Source organism: Euphorbia lathyris, chromosome 10, assembly GCF_963576675.1.
Source record: "Euphorbia lathyris chromosome 10, ddEupLath1.1, whole genome shotgun sequence".
NCBI lineage: Eukaryota > Viridiplantae > Streptophyta > Magnoliopsida > Malpighiales > Euphorbiaceae > Euphorbia > Euphorbia lathyris.
In genome coordinates, this window is record NC_088919.1 from 1,312,594 (window position 1) to 1,332,533 (window position 19,940).

Consider the following 19,940-nt stretch of genomic DNA (forward strand, 5'->3'; position numbering starts at 1 on the left):
TTACCCTTAACGTCTAAAATGGTGCAATTTTACCCCTAACGTTGTAGCCAAGAGCAATTATACTCCTAACGTTGATAAATTTGGTCAATTTCAGAAATAATTCATCAAACTGTATTCTCGGTCATGAATCTTATCATCTACACTTCACATGTGCGTCATTTTATCAGTAACAAATCATAAACATATGTTGGGATGTGAAAAAAAATAAAAAAATAAAAAAAATATACTGTCTTTTGTACGAATTAGACAAAAAAATTCAAAAAATTCACTGAATTTATAAATATTAATCTCTAATTCTATTATTAAATTACAAAAAAACATGAAATCCTTTTTTTAGAATGAATTGATATACCAAAATAACGAACAAAACTATCTGTGTTTTATAATAGTGTCTGAAATTGATCCAAATTACCAACGTTAGGAGTAAAATTGCTCTTGGCTACAAACGTTAGGGGCAAAATTGCACCATTTAAGACGTTAAGGGCAAAATTGCTCCGACCCAAAACGTTAGGGGTATTTTTGCACCTTAACGGTCTCCTTTACATTACTTACCCTAATACTATGCCGTTTTGTAACATTCCCACGGACCGAATTTCCCATTCCCAGTTCAACTCCTCTCAGCTCAGCCTCTCTCCCACCCCGAGCCGCAACCAGCACCACTTCAGTCCTTTTTGGTCGCTATCCTGCCTGCGCTCCGTTTCCTTGATCCCGGCTTCCGTTCGTTTATCAATGTCAGTCCCTTAGTCGACATTTGTTGAAGACTTGAACCCATTAGCCTTGTGAAGTGTAACTCAGCTATCTCCACCAGACCACACATCTCCAGCTAGTAAGAAACCCTAATCTTAAGTCCCTGATTCTAATTTCATTTTACTGAAGAAAATCAGTGAAGTATGTCAATTATTGCGTTGATATTTGAAGAAAACCAGTGAAAATATGTGAATTATAAACAAAAGAATTCACAATCAGAATATATTACTTGCTGTCTTGTGTTATGATCCCTAAATTCCTTATGGTTTGATTTGTTGCTTTGATAAAACATTATGAATTAGCTGGTATGGTAAGATAGAATGTTAGTTTGTAGAATCATACATTTTCCTAATGTGTTTTTGTTCTGTGTAAAATAATTAAACTAAACTACTAAACCCAATTATATATGATGGGTTACAATTTTATACTTTCTCCATTGAAACGAATGAAAAATTTAGTTCGTAATTCAAAGGGTTGAACTTGAAGCCAGGGAAGGTGTTTGCGGTTTTAGTTTTTGGTAGCTTCCCTTGCCTTAAAATGCACCTAATTACTACCAAAAGTCTTCATTGAAGTTAAAAGATACTTGACTGATAAAGCAGTTACGCCCTAGTCATAGTAATTGTGCTTAATTTCATTTCTACAAGAGGTTTCTAAATTACAAGCTTAGCATGCATAATAATAAGTTCACAAAAACTGGCTTTTTTTCCCCTTCTTCAATGTGTGAGAAAACTTCAGTTAGTTTCATTTTGAACCAAACCAATAATTTTGGTTCTGTTCTGTTCAGTTAAGATATAAAGTCCAATCTGGTGTATAAATCCTGTCAAATTTTGGTTCAGTTATAGTTTGGTTTTGTTTGTGACCTGAATCGACTGTTGCTCATCCCTTCCGTCCCACCCTGTTAACATCTCAATCTTAGACAATATGTTACTGTGTATTGTACTTGTACACCTCTCCTGATGAACTTTACTAATAACAGCAGCATTCAGATTGTGGGTTAAAAGCAGTGATTGTCTCCAAATTTGAGAATAGTTTCATCACATCCACAAAATTTATTCCAATTTGTGCTAAAAAATTGTATGAACTTTTTTAGTCAGATTTCACAGAAGTCAAATCTGACTAACTTCCACCAATTCCTTCTTGAGTGGCTGATGTAGCGTTCTAATAAGCATTTAAGAAATACTTTCCGCATAGCGAGAAATTGATCAGAGTTGGAATTTGATTGATACTCCCTCCATCCCACGAATATAGGAACAAATGCACCTTGTTGACATGCCATGAAATAGGCACAACTCCATTTTTAATTAATATGAATTGCGCCTTAACTATCATCTTAAACTTTTAATTTAATTGATTCCATGACATGGTATCAAAGCCTCTTTGACCAAGTGACCAATGGTTAGAATCCTAGCAACCTAATTTGTTGATTTAGTTTCAATACATGGTAAGATGGCCTGTGTTGTTCCCGTTTCAAGCCAGTTGACATTCGCGTGTGAGGGTGTGTCAGTCAGATATTAATATGAATTTGGCCTTAACTTTAAGTTTAAGCTCTTAGTTCAATTGGTTCCATAATACAAATAATACATCAACTTACCCTTATTTATCATGGTTAAAGGGCGGCCCGGTCGCACTACGCGTCCCCGCTGAGCGAGGGTCCGGGGAGGGGTCCCACCACAAGGGTGTATTGGGGGCAAGCCTTCCCCTGCCAATTTATTTGGCAAGAGGCCGCTTCTAAGACTCGAACCCGTGACCTCTTGGTCACACGACAACAACGTTTACCGTTGCGCCAATATAAATTTAGAATAAAATAAATGCTTCATTCATTAATTCAAGGGTATATTAGGAAAACAACATCATTTATTGTTTTTGTTTTTTGTCTTGTGTGAAATCAGATTTGTACCTATATTCGCGGGATAGAGGAAGTAAACGTTTTAGTATGAATTGAAATTTTGTGAGCTTAACAAAACTATCCACTAATTGGTTAATATTTTAACCCAAAAAAAAAGGTCAGTGAATTTTGAACTGATTTTGAAATCTTGATTTGCAGTACATGAGAAATTGAAAATCACAAAGGAAAATAGAAAAGCATGGCAGGTCGGCTACAGATTGATGGGGATGACTCGGTCCTCTTGCACATTACTCACTCCAACCTCAAGACCTTCTCCGCTGATGTCCGCTTCTCCCTCCAGGTCTGTATAATACCCAATTTTTAATGGTACTATACCTTGTCTTTTTTTGTTAATAACAATCCATGAATTTGACATTCTCTCTTGACAAAAAATATAGTCTACAGTGGAATCTGTGAAAGAGAAGCTGTGGAGGAAATGCGGGACATCGGTTAACTGTATGTCCCTTGAGCTTTACGATGACAACAAGTCCAAAATTTGTGATTTAGCTGATGATTCCAGACCCCTTGGTTTTTATTCCCCTCTTGACGGGTTTGTCTTGTTATACCTATAATCTTAAATCTTGAAATGGGTCAAATTCTGTTTTTGAAGTTTTTATCTGGTTGTTTCTAAACTTTCTCATTGCTTGCTTTAACTTGAACAAGGGCGTACAAATTTCTTATTTCATAGAATTTGATTTTTTTTCACTTGGGTGTTTTTGTGTATTAAAAGGTTTCGGCTACATGTAATAGATCTTGACCCTTCATCAGTAACCTCTGGTGGGTGGCTAGAAGATACATCATTGGTGAAGAAATACACAATTTCAGAAGAGGATTATGAAAAACGTGGTGGTAAGTTTTGAGTGTTATTCTTAGGACACAGTCATATATGTCCCCTTTGTATTATAAGAGAGAGTTTCTTCTGGTTTAACTGATATCAAATTGTTCATTAAACATATGTTAGTTTACTTCATGCTTTTTCTTATCCTAGGCTATGTTTATCTAGATGGGAATTGATCTCTGAGCTCAATATATCATCAAACACACACACACACACATTAATGCCCAGGCTGCACTCCATTTTATAAGTTCCCATTGTGTTCACAGTAATTTGATATTCTCAAATTTAAGAAAATTTAACTTCTAATTAAATGTTCAACTCCTTTTGGTTTCAAATAATTCATGAGCATAAGAAAGTTTTTCTGGTATTTGGAAACCAGATCTTGTAGCTTGCTAGCAAATTTATGAGTTATTCGTGTTTTGCAGGTACTTTTAGAAAATTTAAAGATAGACTGGTCTCTCAAAATCCATCAACCTTTGAGCCTAAGGTAACCTTCCTATGATTTGAGTATCTCCTAGCCATTGGAGGCTTTACGGCTTCTTCTCTTTCCTTGTTTCCTATGAGTAACTTGAAAGGAGGCAAACTTGAGATTGGATGATCTATTCAGTTTTGTTCCATCGATCTTTCTTTGACAGATAACTGACAACTGCATGGAAGACCTGTGTGCAAATATTAAGGTTGGTCATTCCCGTTGTTTTATTTCTTAGCATTTATAGTGTTGGGGTTTTTCAAGTAATGCAGATGTGTTTTAAAAAAAAATGTGCAGATGTTAAGTTGCGTGGTTTCCTAACAGCAGATACATCAGTTATGTAGACAAAATTATTCTTGTAAACCTCCATACAAAGTTTTATGATATCAGAGACCTTTGCAATCCATTATATACACTATTTTGTATACAATTATAGAAAATAAAAAATGCCTGTAAAAATTAGAAATGATTTATGCTAAGCTTGGCAACATATTAGATCGTTTCTTGCCCATCAAATTGCATTCTTGATGTTTTGAGTGTGGGGGCTTTAAGCATCATCTAGTTTTAATTCTCTAGAAAGGAATCATCATATAGATTGTGTAACTAGTATGCAGTTATAGTTATTATGAAAGAATAACCTTGTGTAAAAGATTTTTCAAGTAGAAACCATCTTCAAAAAAATGACTTGTTTTCTATTGTTTGTAATGATGCTAAAAAGTTATAGTGGAAATTGCTTGATGCTGCTTGAAGTACATTGAAAACATATGTATATTTTTTTTCCAGTGAATGAGCCTGTTAAGTTTGGACCTACAACAACTTCTCATGTTTCCTTGCTATCTCTTTTTAAAACTATTATCTACATTAATGAAGTGGTCATGTCTGTCAGTGATGGACAAGCGTGATAGCTGCTGGCTATTGATTGGCCAGTGGCCACCGATTTGAACTTGCAGGCATCTTCCTATATAGTTCCCATGCAGGTTCCTTTGTTCTTAATATGTTTGTGGATGCCAAAAGATGAACTTATGTGTTGAAAATAAATTAGTTCCCTTAAAAAATTGTTGATATTATCTTCTATTTAGAAAACGTTTTATGTTTTTACTAATTCTTCCAAGTACCATTGAACACCAAAATGCAGGAAATTGTTTGAGAAGATGAATAGATCCTACTACATTGATTTATCACAAGAGTAGTGAAAATAGTTGTTTCTTGGTAGGTCTGGAAGTTTGTGAAAGTTGTTAAAAGCCACTTGCAAATTTCCCCTTATGTTGCATCAGTCAAGGATTAAGGTTTCCTCATTAAAAATAAATCAACATAAATTTGATTATGAAACCTTTTTTGGTGACATGAAGCAATCCGCCTATCTATCAATACTATATTGTTGATGGCATCATAGAGTAGGCTAGGCTTTGGTGGATGAGGCATGACTGGAAAAGTTATTTAGTTGGAAATAATGTTGGATAAGTTAGAATTCCTTTTTTTAGACTGAATTTTGTTTCTTTAATTGCTAAGAGTTAATAACAGTTCTTTCTTTTTAGTTTCTCTTCTTGCTTCTGTCAAATATTTGTTGCATTATTCAATATAGTTAGTTATGACATACATAACTTTTGGTTTCCGTGTCATTAAATGATTAGGTAGGAGATAGATGTGAAGTTGAACCAGGGGAGAAAAGAGGAATTGTTAAGTTTGTCGGTCGAGCGGAATCTCTTTCACCAGGCTTTTGGATTGGAGTTCAATATGACGAGCCATTGGGGAAACATGATGGCATGTGCGTACATTAGTCAACTCTCTCTCTCTCCCCCCCTTATTTGCTATATATCTTGTTTATTATGACTTGTTGAAGGCCTTGCATTAGAGTGATGTTATACGTTCATCATGGGTTTACTGAAGAATTAATATGTATTTGCAATGGGTTAGGGTTATTAAGGCATGGTAAATCATATGATTGATGGAAACCATTTGAAAGTCGTGCATTTAGAATGGTAAGAATCTATTCTTGAGGATTGTTACTACTGAAAATTAATGTGTCATATTGTGGAAAACAAAAAATGATGAAGAACACTTAGTCTTTAGTTGGACAGCCTGACAACCTGAATGGCGATTCATATATTATTTACTGGTGGGGGTGTGGTTATCCTGCATCAGTAGGCCTATATTAAAACTTGCAGCCTTTTTAACAGAAACTATGATTGATGACCTCTAGAGATGGAGCACAAGCTTTGCAAGAACTTCCGATTGATTTTAAATTCTAGAGTCCATGCAAAATGTTATATTTTAAGATGACGACCAATCTTTACTAGCCTGTAATGAGCTGGAAAGAGTCTTACCATACTGATGTGAGCAGCTGAAAAGTTGTGTGGTCATAGTTTAGTCTTATATTGAACTTTTACTCGTAGCTTTGTTATGCGCCAGCAGCCCATGAAATTAATTCATTATTGTTAGTTTGGGTTTTCTATGTGGCCTAAGTTTATTAGTCTATCTTCATTTGTGTCATAAGTTCTGTATCTTTCAATAAGACTGCCTGGAACTTTTGGTAATTGTTTTAGACAGCAATTACAAGTAGTGACTGTCTTGGATAGCAGTAACATGTTACAGCAACTGGCCCCTATGTCCTATTTATTTTCCAGCAACTAGTTTCAAGAGATCAAAGGGCTCTCTCTAACAAGCCCTTGACATAAATCAAAAGATCAAACGACGCCAAAAATTATACCCATCCTATACTAGATCCCAGGTTCATAACTAACTCATATTGGCTAAGACGTCTTTTTGTGCTAGGAGTCTAGTTCCTTGGACTAGTGAGTTCTGCATGAACTATCTTATCACCCACTTTGAACTTTTTCATTTACAAGTCTCTCTGTTCTAATCATTTTGTTTCTTGTTCATTTTTTAGGGTAAAGGGAGTTCGGTATTTCGAATGCCCTCCACTACATGGTGCAATGGTTAGGCCAGATAAAGTAAAGGTTCGTATACAACTCTGTCCTCAATGCTGCTTGAATGTTGGAACTATCAATTGCTGATTATGAAATTAAAATGCAGAGTGCTTTACGGTCTAATACTTTAATGAGTTTAGATGAACTAGGAACCTATGAGCAGATGTGAGTAACAGTGCGGGGGTTTGTCTTGAAGCCCCTAACCGGTTGCCTGCCTTGTTAATACACTTGTTCAACACACACAGGCTATGTTTGGTTCATGAAATAGATAAGGAATAGAATAACTATTAGTTTTCGGAAAAAAAAAAAAAAACAGCTATTCCACTTGGAACAATTATTCCATGAAATACTTATTCCTTGATAGGATGGAATATCTATTCTCTCTTTATGAAACTAAAAGAATAGCTATTCCATCATTACGTGATGTATTAATTTTATAAATAATCCTTAATATATATATAAAAAAAAAACATATAATGAATATTTGTACCAGAGTTCCATGTTGCTTCTAGATCCTTTCATAGGTATGGTAGATTTCATAGAAGTTGGGTAGATCTTCATGTTCTTCCCTTATTTCACTTCAACCAAATATCATTTAATTTGAGTTCTTCAGGCAGCTTGTGCATTACCATCTACACTGCACTTGACGTAAATTGTCAAGACATGGCCTTTGCTTGATTGTTTTGTGATGGCATTGTTTTCCAGGTTGGTGACTTTCCAGAAAGAGATCCCTTTGAAGAAGAAGAAATATGATAGTGTCCATGGTGAAATTGTCTCTATTTTATTTTTTCGTGATCATAACGTTTTGTATCAGATTTATGAGTGAGTATCCACATTCTTTTCAGATCAAAGCAGTCAACAACGTTTGACCTTTTGAGGACCAGAAGTTGAAATTGAAAGAATTTATTTGTTTTATGTTGGGATTTGGGATTGATATTGATGATGCGTGATTTGAGTATTGTTTTTTTTTTTTTTTTTGAAGGTGATCCGAGAAGGAGAAAGGGTTGTCGGTTGTAAGATTCCTATGGAATATTAGAGATGTGATCATGTGACATTCCTAGATCATCTAGAATATGACATTAGTATTCATGCATGAATATGATATTTAGCACTTCATATATTAAAGGTCTCGTAAACTTATAAAGTGTCTCATTAGTTCATTAATTTGTTTAAGGTAACGTATTGGTCATCTGAATTTGTTTAAAGTGACATATTGGTCCACTTTATAATAATCTACTAGTTTCATGAACTTGTTTAAAATGATGTATATTTTAATTTGTCTAAATTTGTAAAAGAAAAAATCTAAATCTAAAAAATAAAGATTTAATTCGTGATTTTAAACTTTCAAAACAAATTGACTTTTTGTATTTTTAGACCTTTAGGATTTCTTTGCAAATTTAGTGGGTTAATCGTGTCATTTAAAGCAAGTTTATGAGATTAATGAGATATTACATGAGTTCAGGAGCCAATCAGATTTTTTTAGACAAGTTCAGGGAGTTACTGATTATTAAGTTTACATTTATATTTAGGAATAATGTCATCCTATCTAATTGATTTGAAATTTTTTTCGAATGTTTAGAACTTTGAATAGTACTTCTTAGATGAGGATTGTTTTGACACGTATAAACATCTTTATTTTGACATGTAATTAATAATAGAATGCATTCTATCTTTATAAGAGAGCAAGTGATGGGTGACAAAAATCCGATCAATTGGATGAGCTATTTGGGTTTGAGGTAAACATAATTGCTTATATTTATGTACGTTTACATATACGATTGTTTTTTACGAATTGAATGAAGTGAATTGAAGTGTATATATTATGAAAATGTTTAGTTAATGTGCATGTGTTGGTTAATAATTGATATAATGTTATCAAATGTAAATAACTAGCTCGGTTGGATATGCACCATGATTTGAAGGTTGGTGATACTGTGATCACATACACTTGTTTTGGAAGAAGAAGCTTGTATTATGTCTTGCAAAAATAGACGATAACAATACCGTTACAATAAAAATTATACTATGAAATTTAAGATTGCGTTTGCGAGTCATATAAGAATAGACGATATTTGGATATATTTCACTTAAGTTTAGCCGGAGCCTTAAATAAAATATATAATTATCATTTAATACATCCTATTTTGTGGTTGCGGATAGTTACATACACATATTATCTTACATTCAGGTTGATCAATACGTCTCATTCCCATTGACATTAGATTTAACTTTATTTTGATTTGGATTATTTGCTAAACTAAAAGGATTATATTTGTGGTTTAATTTGATTTAATTAGCTAAGTTGAAAGTGAGTTTTAGATTCCAAAATTTCCATGGAAATTGTAGTAATTAATTACAAATTAATCACCAAGCTCCACAATCTTAACTACATATGAATCTCCAATCTTTTCAAAAACCACTACTCGATCATTATGTTTAAGTAATCCCACAGATTTTCCATGATCCAGTGCCACTTTCAGTGCTGATTCTTCACTTGGACCACCTCCACTTGTCTACATACACAAGACAAGATAGATTAACAACACAGATTATAAAACTAGCTAGGAAGTCACTACTTGTTCAAATGGCTTACCATTTGAGGACTAGCCAATATGGGATATACTCCTCTAACACCAAGCAAATGCCGAGCCTGAGCTGAACCACTGAAAGTCCACTTCAATGAATCCGATCGAAGTTTCGGAATAACAATAGCGAAAACAGGTACAGGCGGCCTATACTTAGCAATCAACCTTGCTGCTCGGCCGGAGGATGTGAATGCAACTATGATTGCAGCATGGACCTTCATGGCAGTACGTACCTTTTCCGCAAAACATAAAACAAAACGATCATGATGGCTATATAGTGATGTCATAACTACTCGTTATTAGTAAATGATACCGCGGATGAAGCAACAGATTCCGCCTCAGACATAGGCTCTCCGACATGTTTATTGATTCTCTTAAAATGTAGAGAGTGATTGCACACGGTTTCGGCCTGCATTGCAACAACCAAATTACTCACCAACACATCAATTGGTACATATGTTAGGAAAAAAAGTTTTATGTTTCGTGTCGTGTCGTGTCGTGTGTTTTCGATCATTGAAAATACGGGGAATATTAAGTGTATGTACTCACCTCAGCACAAATTCTTCCCACAGTTTTTACTGTCTCAATGGGATAAAGTCCTCTAAGAGTCTCAGCACCCAATAATATACCATCAGCACCATCAAGAACTGCATTTGCAACATCAGTTGCTTCCGCACGAGTTGGTCGTAGATTTCCGGTCATGCTATCAACTACTCGAGATATCATGACAGGTTTTCCTGCCATGTTACATTTATGCGCAGCAGACTTCTGAAACAAAAAAACCTATGACAAGAAGGCGAAAGAACGAAAAACTTTAGTTGCAACTCGCAAGAGAAAGAACTTTAGAACACGATTAGTTATGTTAGTCCTTACATACTTAACCAATGCGTTTGAGGAGCTCTGATACCATATCAATGAACTACTCAACCGAAAATTTAAGCTATATAAATAGTTTTTATTATCTCTAAGTTATGTCCTAGTTACTAACCTTTTCTGGAGGAAGGTCAATTCCTAAATTTCCACGACCGAGTATGATGCCGTCTGCTTCCTCGAGGATCTCATCAAAGTGTCTCAAACCCTGGTGCAATATGTCAAAAATATATTAGAAGAAAGAATTTATAAACCATATGATGAAATTAAATAGTACAAATGCTATTCACCTCCACAGATTGAATTTTAGCAAATACTTGAGTTTCCTGGAGATTATGTTTTCTAAGGAAATCTCTAAGCTGCAAAAGTTAATAAAACATAGTCTTCAAAACATAGCCAGGAAGCCAAAAAGTAAGTGAAACGGAAACAAACACGAAACGCGAAAATGCTATTGAAGAGGAGTTTCCGTGCAACATAGCTCATTTCAAATAGCAGCAACAACAGTTTAATAAAAGAAGAGACTAGACTAACCTCTCGGACATCTTCCACGTTGCGAGTAAATGATAGGGATATGAAATCAACTTTGTTACGAGATCCCCATTCGGAAATAATCTATCATTTCCACAAAAAGAAGGCAAAGAAGAAATCATTAGCTCAAAATTAGAAATCTTAAATAAAGAAAATTTCGTGACTCCGAAATGTAAGAGATGTAAGACAATTGAAGCTAGCATACAACGTCCTTAGACCTGTGTTGCACGGACACTCCTCTTTAGTAGCGTTTCAAGGCTATTTTATGAAAGTTATGTTTTAGAAATAACATTTTACGTGTCCGTGCAACATAGCCTTAAACATATGCAGAACCAACTGGAGTGAAATTATAAGTTTACCTGTTTATCGTTTTGACTCAAAGTCGGCAAAGTAGCGAGCACTTTTGAAACATGCAGTAATACAAATCCTGAAAGAGTGGCAGTGTTTTTCACAATGCAGATCACATCTTGACCTCTTGTCTCTAAAACCTGAAGAGGAAGAGAAAAAGAAAATTAGTGGATCATTAAGAAAACAAGTAAGAGGACGCAAAATGAATTTGTTTACCTCGAGCCAGACAGAAGTGTTTTCACTTCCTGTGAATAGATATTGTCCAACAAAAACAGTGTCTCCCTTCTTTAAAGTCTGCATTTTATGTAAGATATATGCATTTTCTCAAATCTATTTGGTTTCAAGTAGAAATGTATTCAGAATTTTTAAGTGATATGAGTAATCTGATACAAACCTCAGCAAGTCGAGGATAGTCAACCGGTAAGACGTCTGATGACGGTTGTTTAGAGACATCAGAAGTAATAACCAGCTGGTCATTAGCCTTGAGCTCGATTGGTTTTCCGGTCTGATTACAGATTGGAAGATCAGGGCCAATAGTGTCCACCATAACCTGAAAATGTTCAAAGTTGGAGGAAATAGTTTAGTCCTGGATGAATATCAATCTTCTTCTATAATCTTCTGTATCCAGGGACGGATCCAGGGGAGCAGAGATAAGGCTGTAAAAAGCTCGACCACATACGGTTACATTTAAAAACGAGGCGAGCTTGAACACATCGAAACTCGACTCGAAAGCTCGATTGTAGGTTCATGAACAAGCTGATGAGCAAACTCGATTATAATGTTCATGAGAAACTCTGGTTTGATTGTTTCTTTAATAATAATATTTCTATAAAAATGGAAACCTAAAACAACTTAGTTTTGTCTAATTAATAAGTTGTTCGCGAGTGAAGTTCATGAACTGAATACTCGTGAGCAGCTGACAAACAAACAGAACGTTGAGCTCGAGCGAGCTCGTCAATTTTCTTAAGAGCCTAGCTTGAGTTGGACAAAGCTCAGCTCGGCTCGATTAGAGCCCTAAGCAGAGGTATCTTGAGCAACTACTAGTCGCGGGAAAACACCAAAAATTCAATCAAAACTGTGCAGAGGGGCTTTAATTTTTTTTTTTTTTATGTAAAATCATCTAAAAACGTATCAATTTAGCACTCATAAATCACAACAGACGCTACAAGCACCCTACCAGTGAATACTGAATCCGTCACTAGGAATCGAACCCGAGACATAATTTAAGCAACTACACTAGAGATTAACTGACATGTATACACTAGGAATCCAACCCGAGACCTAATTTAAGCGACTAGACAAGCAGATTACAGGCAATGTTAGACAGACAATGTGTAATTCTGCACTTACAGCACATAGTTTCATAGTATTTCTCATAGCTTGCCTCAAATTGTTGAGAGTTTCCTGGTGGTAATCTCCATCCAACCATGAAAAATCAAACCGTGCAACTGTAGTGAAACATAGATAGAAAAGGGGGAAATTGAGTATTACTCCATGAAATTGAAAGAAAATCACAGAAATTACCTGACATTCCAGCATTAAGACATGCTTCAATGGTTTCAATAGAACGTGAATTTGGCCCAAGTGTTCCAACTATTTTAGTTAGTGAAGATAAATAGCTCTACATGTTCCAAAAACAGAAACAGAAATCATTAACATGGATAGAGGTTGTATCTTTATTAAAGGGAGTAATACTTACAGGCTTAGAAGGAGATAGAACAGAGGAGAGCCTGAGAGAGTGCTCAAAAAGCATGTGTCCACTCTGATTCTGCATTTTTTAATTTGAGTTTGGACACTAAAAATTCTGAGCTCAGAGTTATAGAAAGAAAGGGTGAAGGAGGGAGGAGAGACAGAGTTAGGTGGGGAGGAGTGAAAATGAAGCAACATGAATGGAAGAATGGTCCATTACTGACATGTGTCTTTTTGGAGTGGATGCTCCAATTAATGATAGCACTAATTAGCACACTGTTTGGTGTATGGTATAACTAATCTAAAATTTACCTAAATGGATAGAATTTTATCTTTGACAAAAGATATTTTTTTATTACTTTGTGTTTTCTTATCTTTTTTGTTATTGAGATATTATATTATGGGAAAAATATCAAAACTGGGTCAAATGAGAGACTCATTTACATATTTAACTCATTTACTCAACCTATTATATATCTAGACTGTTTTTATGTGACTTTCCCATAATACCCTCAATATTTATGGCGCGACTATCTCCATTCCAGCATATGTGAAGCCTGCGAAGCTAATGTTTGGTTTAGTTGATAATTTTAATTAGCATATGCGAAGTCTGAATGTGTTTTGAACAAAATTCGCTAAGTGGTATATAACAAAAAATGTCAAACAACAACGAATTCTAACATTAAAATCATAACATTATCAAAATTTACAATAAGATTGCCACAATAAACTCCTAACAAATCAGAGATGGATGGACGTGTCCCACGGTATAAGCTCTTATTCACCATCGATGGTTGGAAGTCCAGACCTTTTGGGATGGATGTCTCTCACGGCACCCTAGCACGCCGGTTTCCAGAAATGAATATATGTATTCAACCACCTTTAGTAAAAATTAATCGTGTTAGGCAGAAAAAAAGGACGATTTGCCTTCGCGAAATGAAGATTCGCTAAGTATGCGAAAATAAATGTGCAAGAAAGATGGTGATTTTACTTAGCGAACCGATGACTTTGCGACGTCTGCGAGGAGAAATGTGACGCTCTGACTTCGTGAAACGATGATTACACGGAGTCTACGGGAGAAATTTATCGAATTACCTCGCAAACTTCGTGTAATCATCGTTTCGCGAAGTGAAATCGACAAATTTCTCCCTACGGACTTCGCGAAAACGGCATATGCTAAGTGAATTTATGGAAAAAAACACAGAGAAAACAGTATATACTTACATTTTTCGACGAAAACAATATGATAAACTAGAAAAAAAAAACGATGAAAATAACGTAGAATCACCATTTCTTCGATGGTCACAAGAAGAAAGAAACCAAGAAACGAGTAGGAAATGAAAGATGAAGAACCATTGCTTCGTTTTCTAGGATTAGGAAGATGAAGAATCAAGAGATGAAGAGAGGAAGAAGAGAAATACATGGTGATTTGGAGAAATTGTACAAATTTCGTGCAATTTAAAGGAAGATAGGAAGATCAAAAAATCTGGGAATCATTAATGGAAGAGCTGCCAACCGTTTCGCGTAACCAAGGAGAAGGGGGAAGAGGAAATGTTAGGGGTATTATGGGAAAGTCACACAAAAAAAAGTCTAGATATGTAGTAGGTTGGGTAAATGGGTCTCTCATTTAACCCAGTTTTGTAATTTTTCCTATACTATATTATCGGAGCAATAGGCTTTACCAATTAATGGGTGACACTTATATATATATTAGGTGGCGTTTGGTACCCTGTGAACACTCATTACCATGTTTGGATTAGTCATATTATTTTTGTTGTAATGAAATTATATATACATCATTCAATTTTTCTTTACAAATTTGATGTAATGACTATTATATAAAGAATAGATATGAATCTCCATTACAACTAATTTTTGTATTTTTATTTTTAATACTTATCATGTACAATTCTTATTAAATGATAAAACAAAAAACTAGAAAAACATGAAAAATAAAAAAAAATAAAACATGATAATTGGAAAACACGAAAAAATGAAAAACCCGACAAACGCAAAAACACAAAATAAAAAACAGAGCTTGCAATTTTCGTGTTTTTTTCATTTTTTACGTTTTCATGTTCTTTGTTGATTTTAATTGTGCAAATAAAATTTTATAATTATATTTAACTAAACAAATATAAGTAGGGAAAATTACAAAACTGGGTCAAATGGGAGGCCCATTTACATATTTAACCCATTTACTCATCCTACTACATATCTAGACTTTTTTTGTGTGACTTTCCCATAATACCCTCAATATTTACGCGCGTCTGTCTACATCCCGTCTGACTTCACATATTCGACCATATGCGAAGCTAATGTTTGGATTTACTTAATGAATTTAGTTCGTATATGCGAAGCCTGCGAAGCTGAAGTTTGTTTTGCTTGATGAATTTAGTTCGCATATGCGAATGCTGGATATGTTTGAAACTAATTCGTGAAGTGGTATATAACAAAAAATGGCAAACAACAATAGATTCTAACATTCAAATCATAACATTATCAAAATTTACAACAAGATTGCCACAATAACAACATTCAAATCATAACATTATCAAAATTTACAATAAGATTGCCACAAGAAACTCCTAACAAAGCACTTCAAAGTGAACCTAACTAATCCGGTACCAATTTTAAATCGGATGAATAATCTTAGCGTGCACCGTGGGACACATCCATCCCAAAAGGTCTGGACTTCCATTTCTCTGTTCATGGAAGTCCAGACCTTTTGGGATGGACGTGTCCCATGGTGCACACCAAGATTACTCATCCGTTTCAAAATTGGTACCGGATTAGTTAGGTTCACTTTGAAGATTGGCGCCATGGGATGGACGTGTCCCATGGTGCACCCCAAGATTGGCACAATCTCTCCTAACGAACCACTTTAGGAGTGAATGTGGCAATCTTGAGGGAAGTTAATCCCTATACAGAAAGGAAAATCATATCCCCTGCAGCCCAGTACGTCGCCTTCCAGAAAGGGATGTTACGTATTCAACCACCTACAGAAAAAAATTAATCGTGTTAGGCAGGAAAAAGACGATTTTGGCTTCGCGAAATGAAGATTAGCGAAGCATGCGAATGTAAATGTGGAGGGGAAGAGGTGATTTTACTTCGCATATCGATGCTTTCGAGAAGTCTGCGAGGTCTGAAACGTGACTATGTACGTCGCATATCGATGCTTTCGCGAAGTCTGCGAGGTCTGAAACGTGAGGATCTATTCGCAGACTTCGCGAACTAATCGATTCGCGAGGTAGATCCATACATTTCAGACTCTTTCTCTTAGCATATCTTCGCGAAATCATCGATTAACGAAGTAGATCGTCACTTTCCAGGCTCGTTCTCTTCGCAAAGCTTCGTGAAACCATCGATTGCGAAGTGAATTCATGAAAAAACGCAGAAAAAAACCAGATACTTACATTTTTCGTCCCTTTCACCCTGAAAAGCGACAATAATAATATGATAACATGGAAAGAACGAAGGAAATAACGTAGAAAAACCATTTCTTTGATGGTAACAAGAAGAAAGAAACCAAGCAACGAACAGGAAGATGAAAAACCATGGCTTCGTTTCCTAGGGTTGGGAAGTTGCAGAATCAAGAGATGAAGAGGGGAAAAAGAGAAATTCATTGTGATTTTGACTAAATGGTGCAGATTTCGTGCAATTTAAAGGAAGAAAGGAAGATCAAAAGTCTTGAAATCATTAATGCAGGATCAACTTTTCGCATAACCAATGAGATAGGGAGAGCGGCGGTTCGCGAGTGGTGGAAGTGGGAAGGTTAGGGGTATTATGGGAAAGTCACAAAAAATCAGTCTAGATAGGTAGTAGGATGAGTAAATGGGTTAAATATGTAAATGGGCCTCCCATTTGACCCAGTTTTGTAATTTTCCCATATAAGTATTGTAATTGTAATTACATTTCATCAAAAAAGAAGTTAATTTATCAACCGAACATGATAATGGAATCACTATTCCATTCCATTACATTACAAGTTTAATAACATTACAACTTTGATTACATTATATTGCATTACCTCATACCAAACAGGCCCTTAATTCTTAACATCAATTTATGTCATGTAGTTGTATGTAGGGCTATAAAAAGCTGAATCACTCATGAGCAGCTCGGTAAAAGTTTGATTGTGTTCGGCTCAATTTATAAATGAGCTGAGCTTGAGTACAGAGAAGATCGGCTAAAAAGCTCGTGAGCGAGCTCGATTATAGGTTTTCGATTATAATGTTCATCAACACGATCGTGAGCAAGTTTGGTTCGATTTTTTTAATAATAATATTTCTATAAAGTAGAAATGTAAAACAACATAGTTTTGTGTAAAATTTAGTTTTATAGGTTTCAAAAATATATAGTTTTATATAAAAAAAATAAGGTTCAAATCAATATAATTAATGAGTTGTTCACGAGCGAAGTTCATGAACTGAATTAACAAGCTGCCTGTAAACAAGCTCGTTAACAATTTCGTGAGCAGCTCACAAACAAAATATTAAGCTCGAGCTCGTCAATTTTTGAACGAGCCGAGTCTAAACAGATTAAAGCTTGGTTTGATTATAACTTTAATTTTATACATCTCTCTTTTGATAATCGGGTATATTTTCTCATTTTTCCATTCTTTTCGAGCTATTTTGATTTGTTGTTTTATTTTTATTTTTTAAAAGAAGAAATAAAACAAAGTTAAACACAAAGGTTACTTTTGTAAATATTACAAATAGAATGAATTTTATTTTTAAATCACAAAATTTATCTTATTAAAATTGAATTTCAAGTTTTATTTATTTAATACTAAATAAAGGAATGCATTTACAAATGAAATAAATTTTAGGGTAATTAATTTATTAGTTCCTATATTTTGACAAAACACACTGTTTAGTCCTTGTGTTTTCAAAAACACACGGTAATATCTCTAACCTTTTTCTCGATGAATGAATTCGGAATGACTAAATTACACTTTACTATTTACCTTCAAATTTCAAAAGAGGAAATCCAATTTACAAAAAGAAGCTATTTGTATGGAGAACAAAAAAAAAAATACAGACACAATGCTTACGAATTTGAACGATTAAGAAGAAAATCAAGAAGAACACTCAAAGTTGATTTTAGATGCAGTAGAGTCTAAAGGAAATGAAAATAAAGGAAAAGAAAACGCAGAGAAACGATGAAGATAATAGTCTTAATATTTGATTTTGTGGTAAGGGTAGTTAAGACATTGTATTTTTATTTTAAATAGATTTTGACTCAAATCCAAATTGACTAACAGAATCTTCATTAAAGTCTAACGGCATGGACTAAACAGTTCACCGAGAAAAACGTTAGGGACTAAACAGTTCATCGAGAAAAATGTTAGGGACCTTACCGTGTATTTTTGAAAATACAAAAACTAAACAATGTGTTTTGTCAAAATATAGAAACTAATAAATTAATTACCCTAAATTTTATGAACCAAACAAACTTTTAATATATGAAAAAACTAGCCAAGAAGCTCATGCATTAACAAAATTAGATAGGAAAACATGGAAGGGTAGGGTTTCACATAAATTCTGTAAAATAAAAACCAAACATTCCTAAAATATCCTTTTATAACCTTCCTAAAATAATAACCATTATATACAGTCTTGATCACATGCACCTTAATGAGCATGTAGAATTTGCTCATTCACCGTTAGATCTAAGTTTATTAGAATCCTAAGGTGGAGATTCAAAGCATCATGAGGCTTAAATTTAATAAACCTAGATTTAACGATGAATGAGCTCTTAATAACAAAATCAATCTCATATTTCCTCCCTAACATAATTTGAGTTCCATACAAACTCTCGATAAATCGTGCATAAACAACATTCCAACTCTAAATTCCATATCTGACAATCAGATTCAATTTCAAATATAAAGATTCAACACAATATCAAACAAATCAAGTAAGAAACCCATAAATAAAAAGACATAAACAATGGAATAAATCACAATTCTTATCCATCACATGTGTACCTGAACTGAAGAAACCGAATTCATCAACTACAATATCATTCAAATTCTGATTCCAATAAACTTCACATTCAAAAACTTCTCCTAAGCAATTAAACAAAATCTGCAAATCAATCAACAAAACAAAAGTACATGAACAACAACAACCAATTAATAACAAAATAAAAAAAAAAACTATTTTTACAACAGATTTCATCTAAAAATGAATAAACATTATGTAAAACTCATCTCAAAATATTTTTAAATCATTAATAATTGTCAGATATTAATATGAAGTATGGGTGAGCATTGGTTCGGTTATAACCGAACTGAATTTTGTATAATTTTAAAAATCGAACCATACCAAATAACTAAAATAACCGAAGTTGACCGAACCGAAATTTTTTGGTTTGGTTCGGTTACCAACCAAATAACCGAAATTTTTATATTTTTAATTTAAATATTTAAAATGTTATAAATTATGAAATTTGAGCTTCGTTAATTTAGAATTTGCAATTTTAAATTCAATTAACCAAATACCTTATATATTACAAATTAATTCAATAATTTTTAAAACTAAAATTTTGAGATTTCTTGTACAAATTAAAGTATGAAAAATAAATAAATAAATAAATAGAATTATATTATGTTTATTTAAATATATATTTAGTTCGGTTTTCGGTTAAACCAATATTTTTTCCGGAATAACCGAACCGATAACCGAATAAGGAAAAGTTGACAACCGAACCGAACCAAATTATTAAAATAACCGAACCAAACAAGAATTTCGGGTTGGTCATCAGTTATTGGACTTTTTGCGTGGACCTTAAACTACCAGTTTGAGCTTTTAGTTCAAATGGTTCTATGACATGGTATCAGAACCAGTGTGACTAAATGGTCCAGGGTTCGATTGGCCTGTGTTGTCACACTTCAAACCCAAATGAGCTTTCGCGTGTGGAGGTGTGTCAGATATTAATATGGAAGTGGACCTTGAACTACCAGTTATAACTCATTTCAGAAATTCAATCAATTTAACCTAATTTCACATCTTCTGAAATCCACTGAAAGTGGATAAAATTGAGTAAA

The 19,940-nt window shown here is 34.2% G+C and overlaps 2 protein-coding genes across 2 annotated transcripts; one reads left to right on the forward strand and one right to left on the reverse strand.

The window, feature by feature from the left end:
- The first annotated feature begins 588 nt into the window (after window positions 1–588).
- LOC136209887 (tubulin-folding cofactor B) lies at window positions 589–7,824 on the forward strand. The gene is made up of 9 exons (XM_066001509.1): window positions 589–826; window positions 2,792–2,933; window positions 3,031–3,182; window positions 3,363–3,481; window positions 3,896–3,957; window positions 4,106–4,147; window positions 5,571–5,704; window positions 6,827–6,896; window positions 7,572–7,824. Exons 2-9 carry the CDS (start codon window positions 2,832–2,834, stop codon window positions 7,617–7,619), a joined length of 729 nt encoding a protein of 242 aa, XP_065857581.1. The 5' UTR covers window positions 589–826; window positions 2,792–2,831; the 3' UTR covers window positions 7,620–7,824.
- Window positions 7,825–8,924: 1,100 nt separating this feature from the next.
- On the reverse strand, window positions 8,925–13,089 carry LOC136207930 (pyruvate kinase 2, cytosolic-like). The gene is made up of 13 exons (XM_065998782.1): window positions 12,897–13,089; window positions 12,722–12,818; window positions 12,548–12,645; window positions 11,592–11,747; window positions 11,414–11,491; window positions 11,209–11,337; window positions 10,853–10,933; window positions 10,612–10,680; window positions 10,440–10,529; window positions 10,001–10,234; window positions 9,765–9,860; window positions 9,460–9,684; window positions 8,925–9,379 (listed from the first exon to the last, which is right to left on the reverse strand). Exons 1-13 carry the CDS (start codon window positions 12,969–12,971, stop codon window positions 9,227–9,229), a joined length of 1,581 nt encoding a protein of 526 aa, XP_065854854.1. The 5' UTR covers window positions 12,972–13,089; the 3' UTR covers window positions 8,925–9,226.
- Between the last annotated feature and the right edge of the window lie 6,851 nt (window positions 13,090–19,940).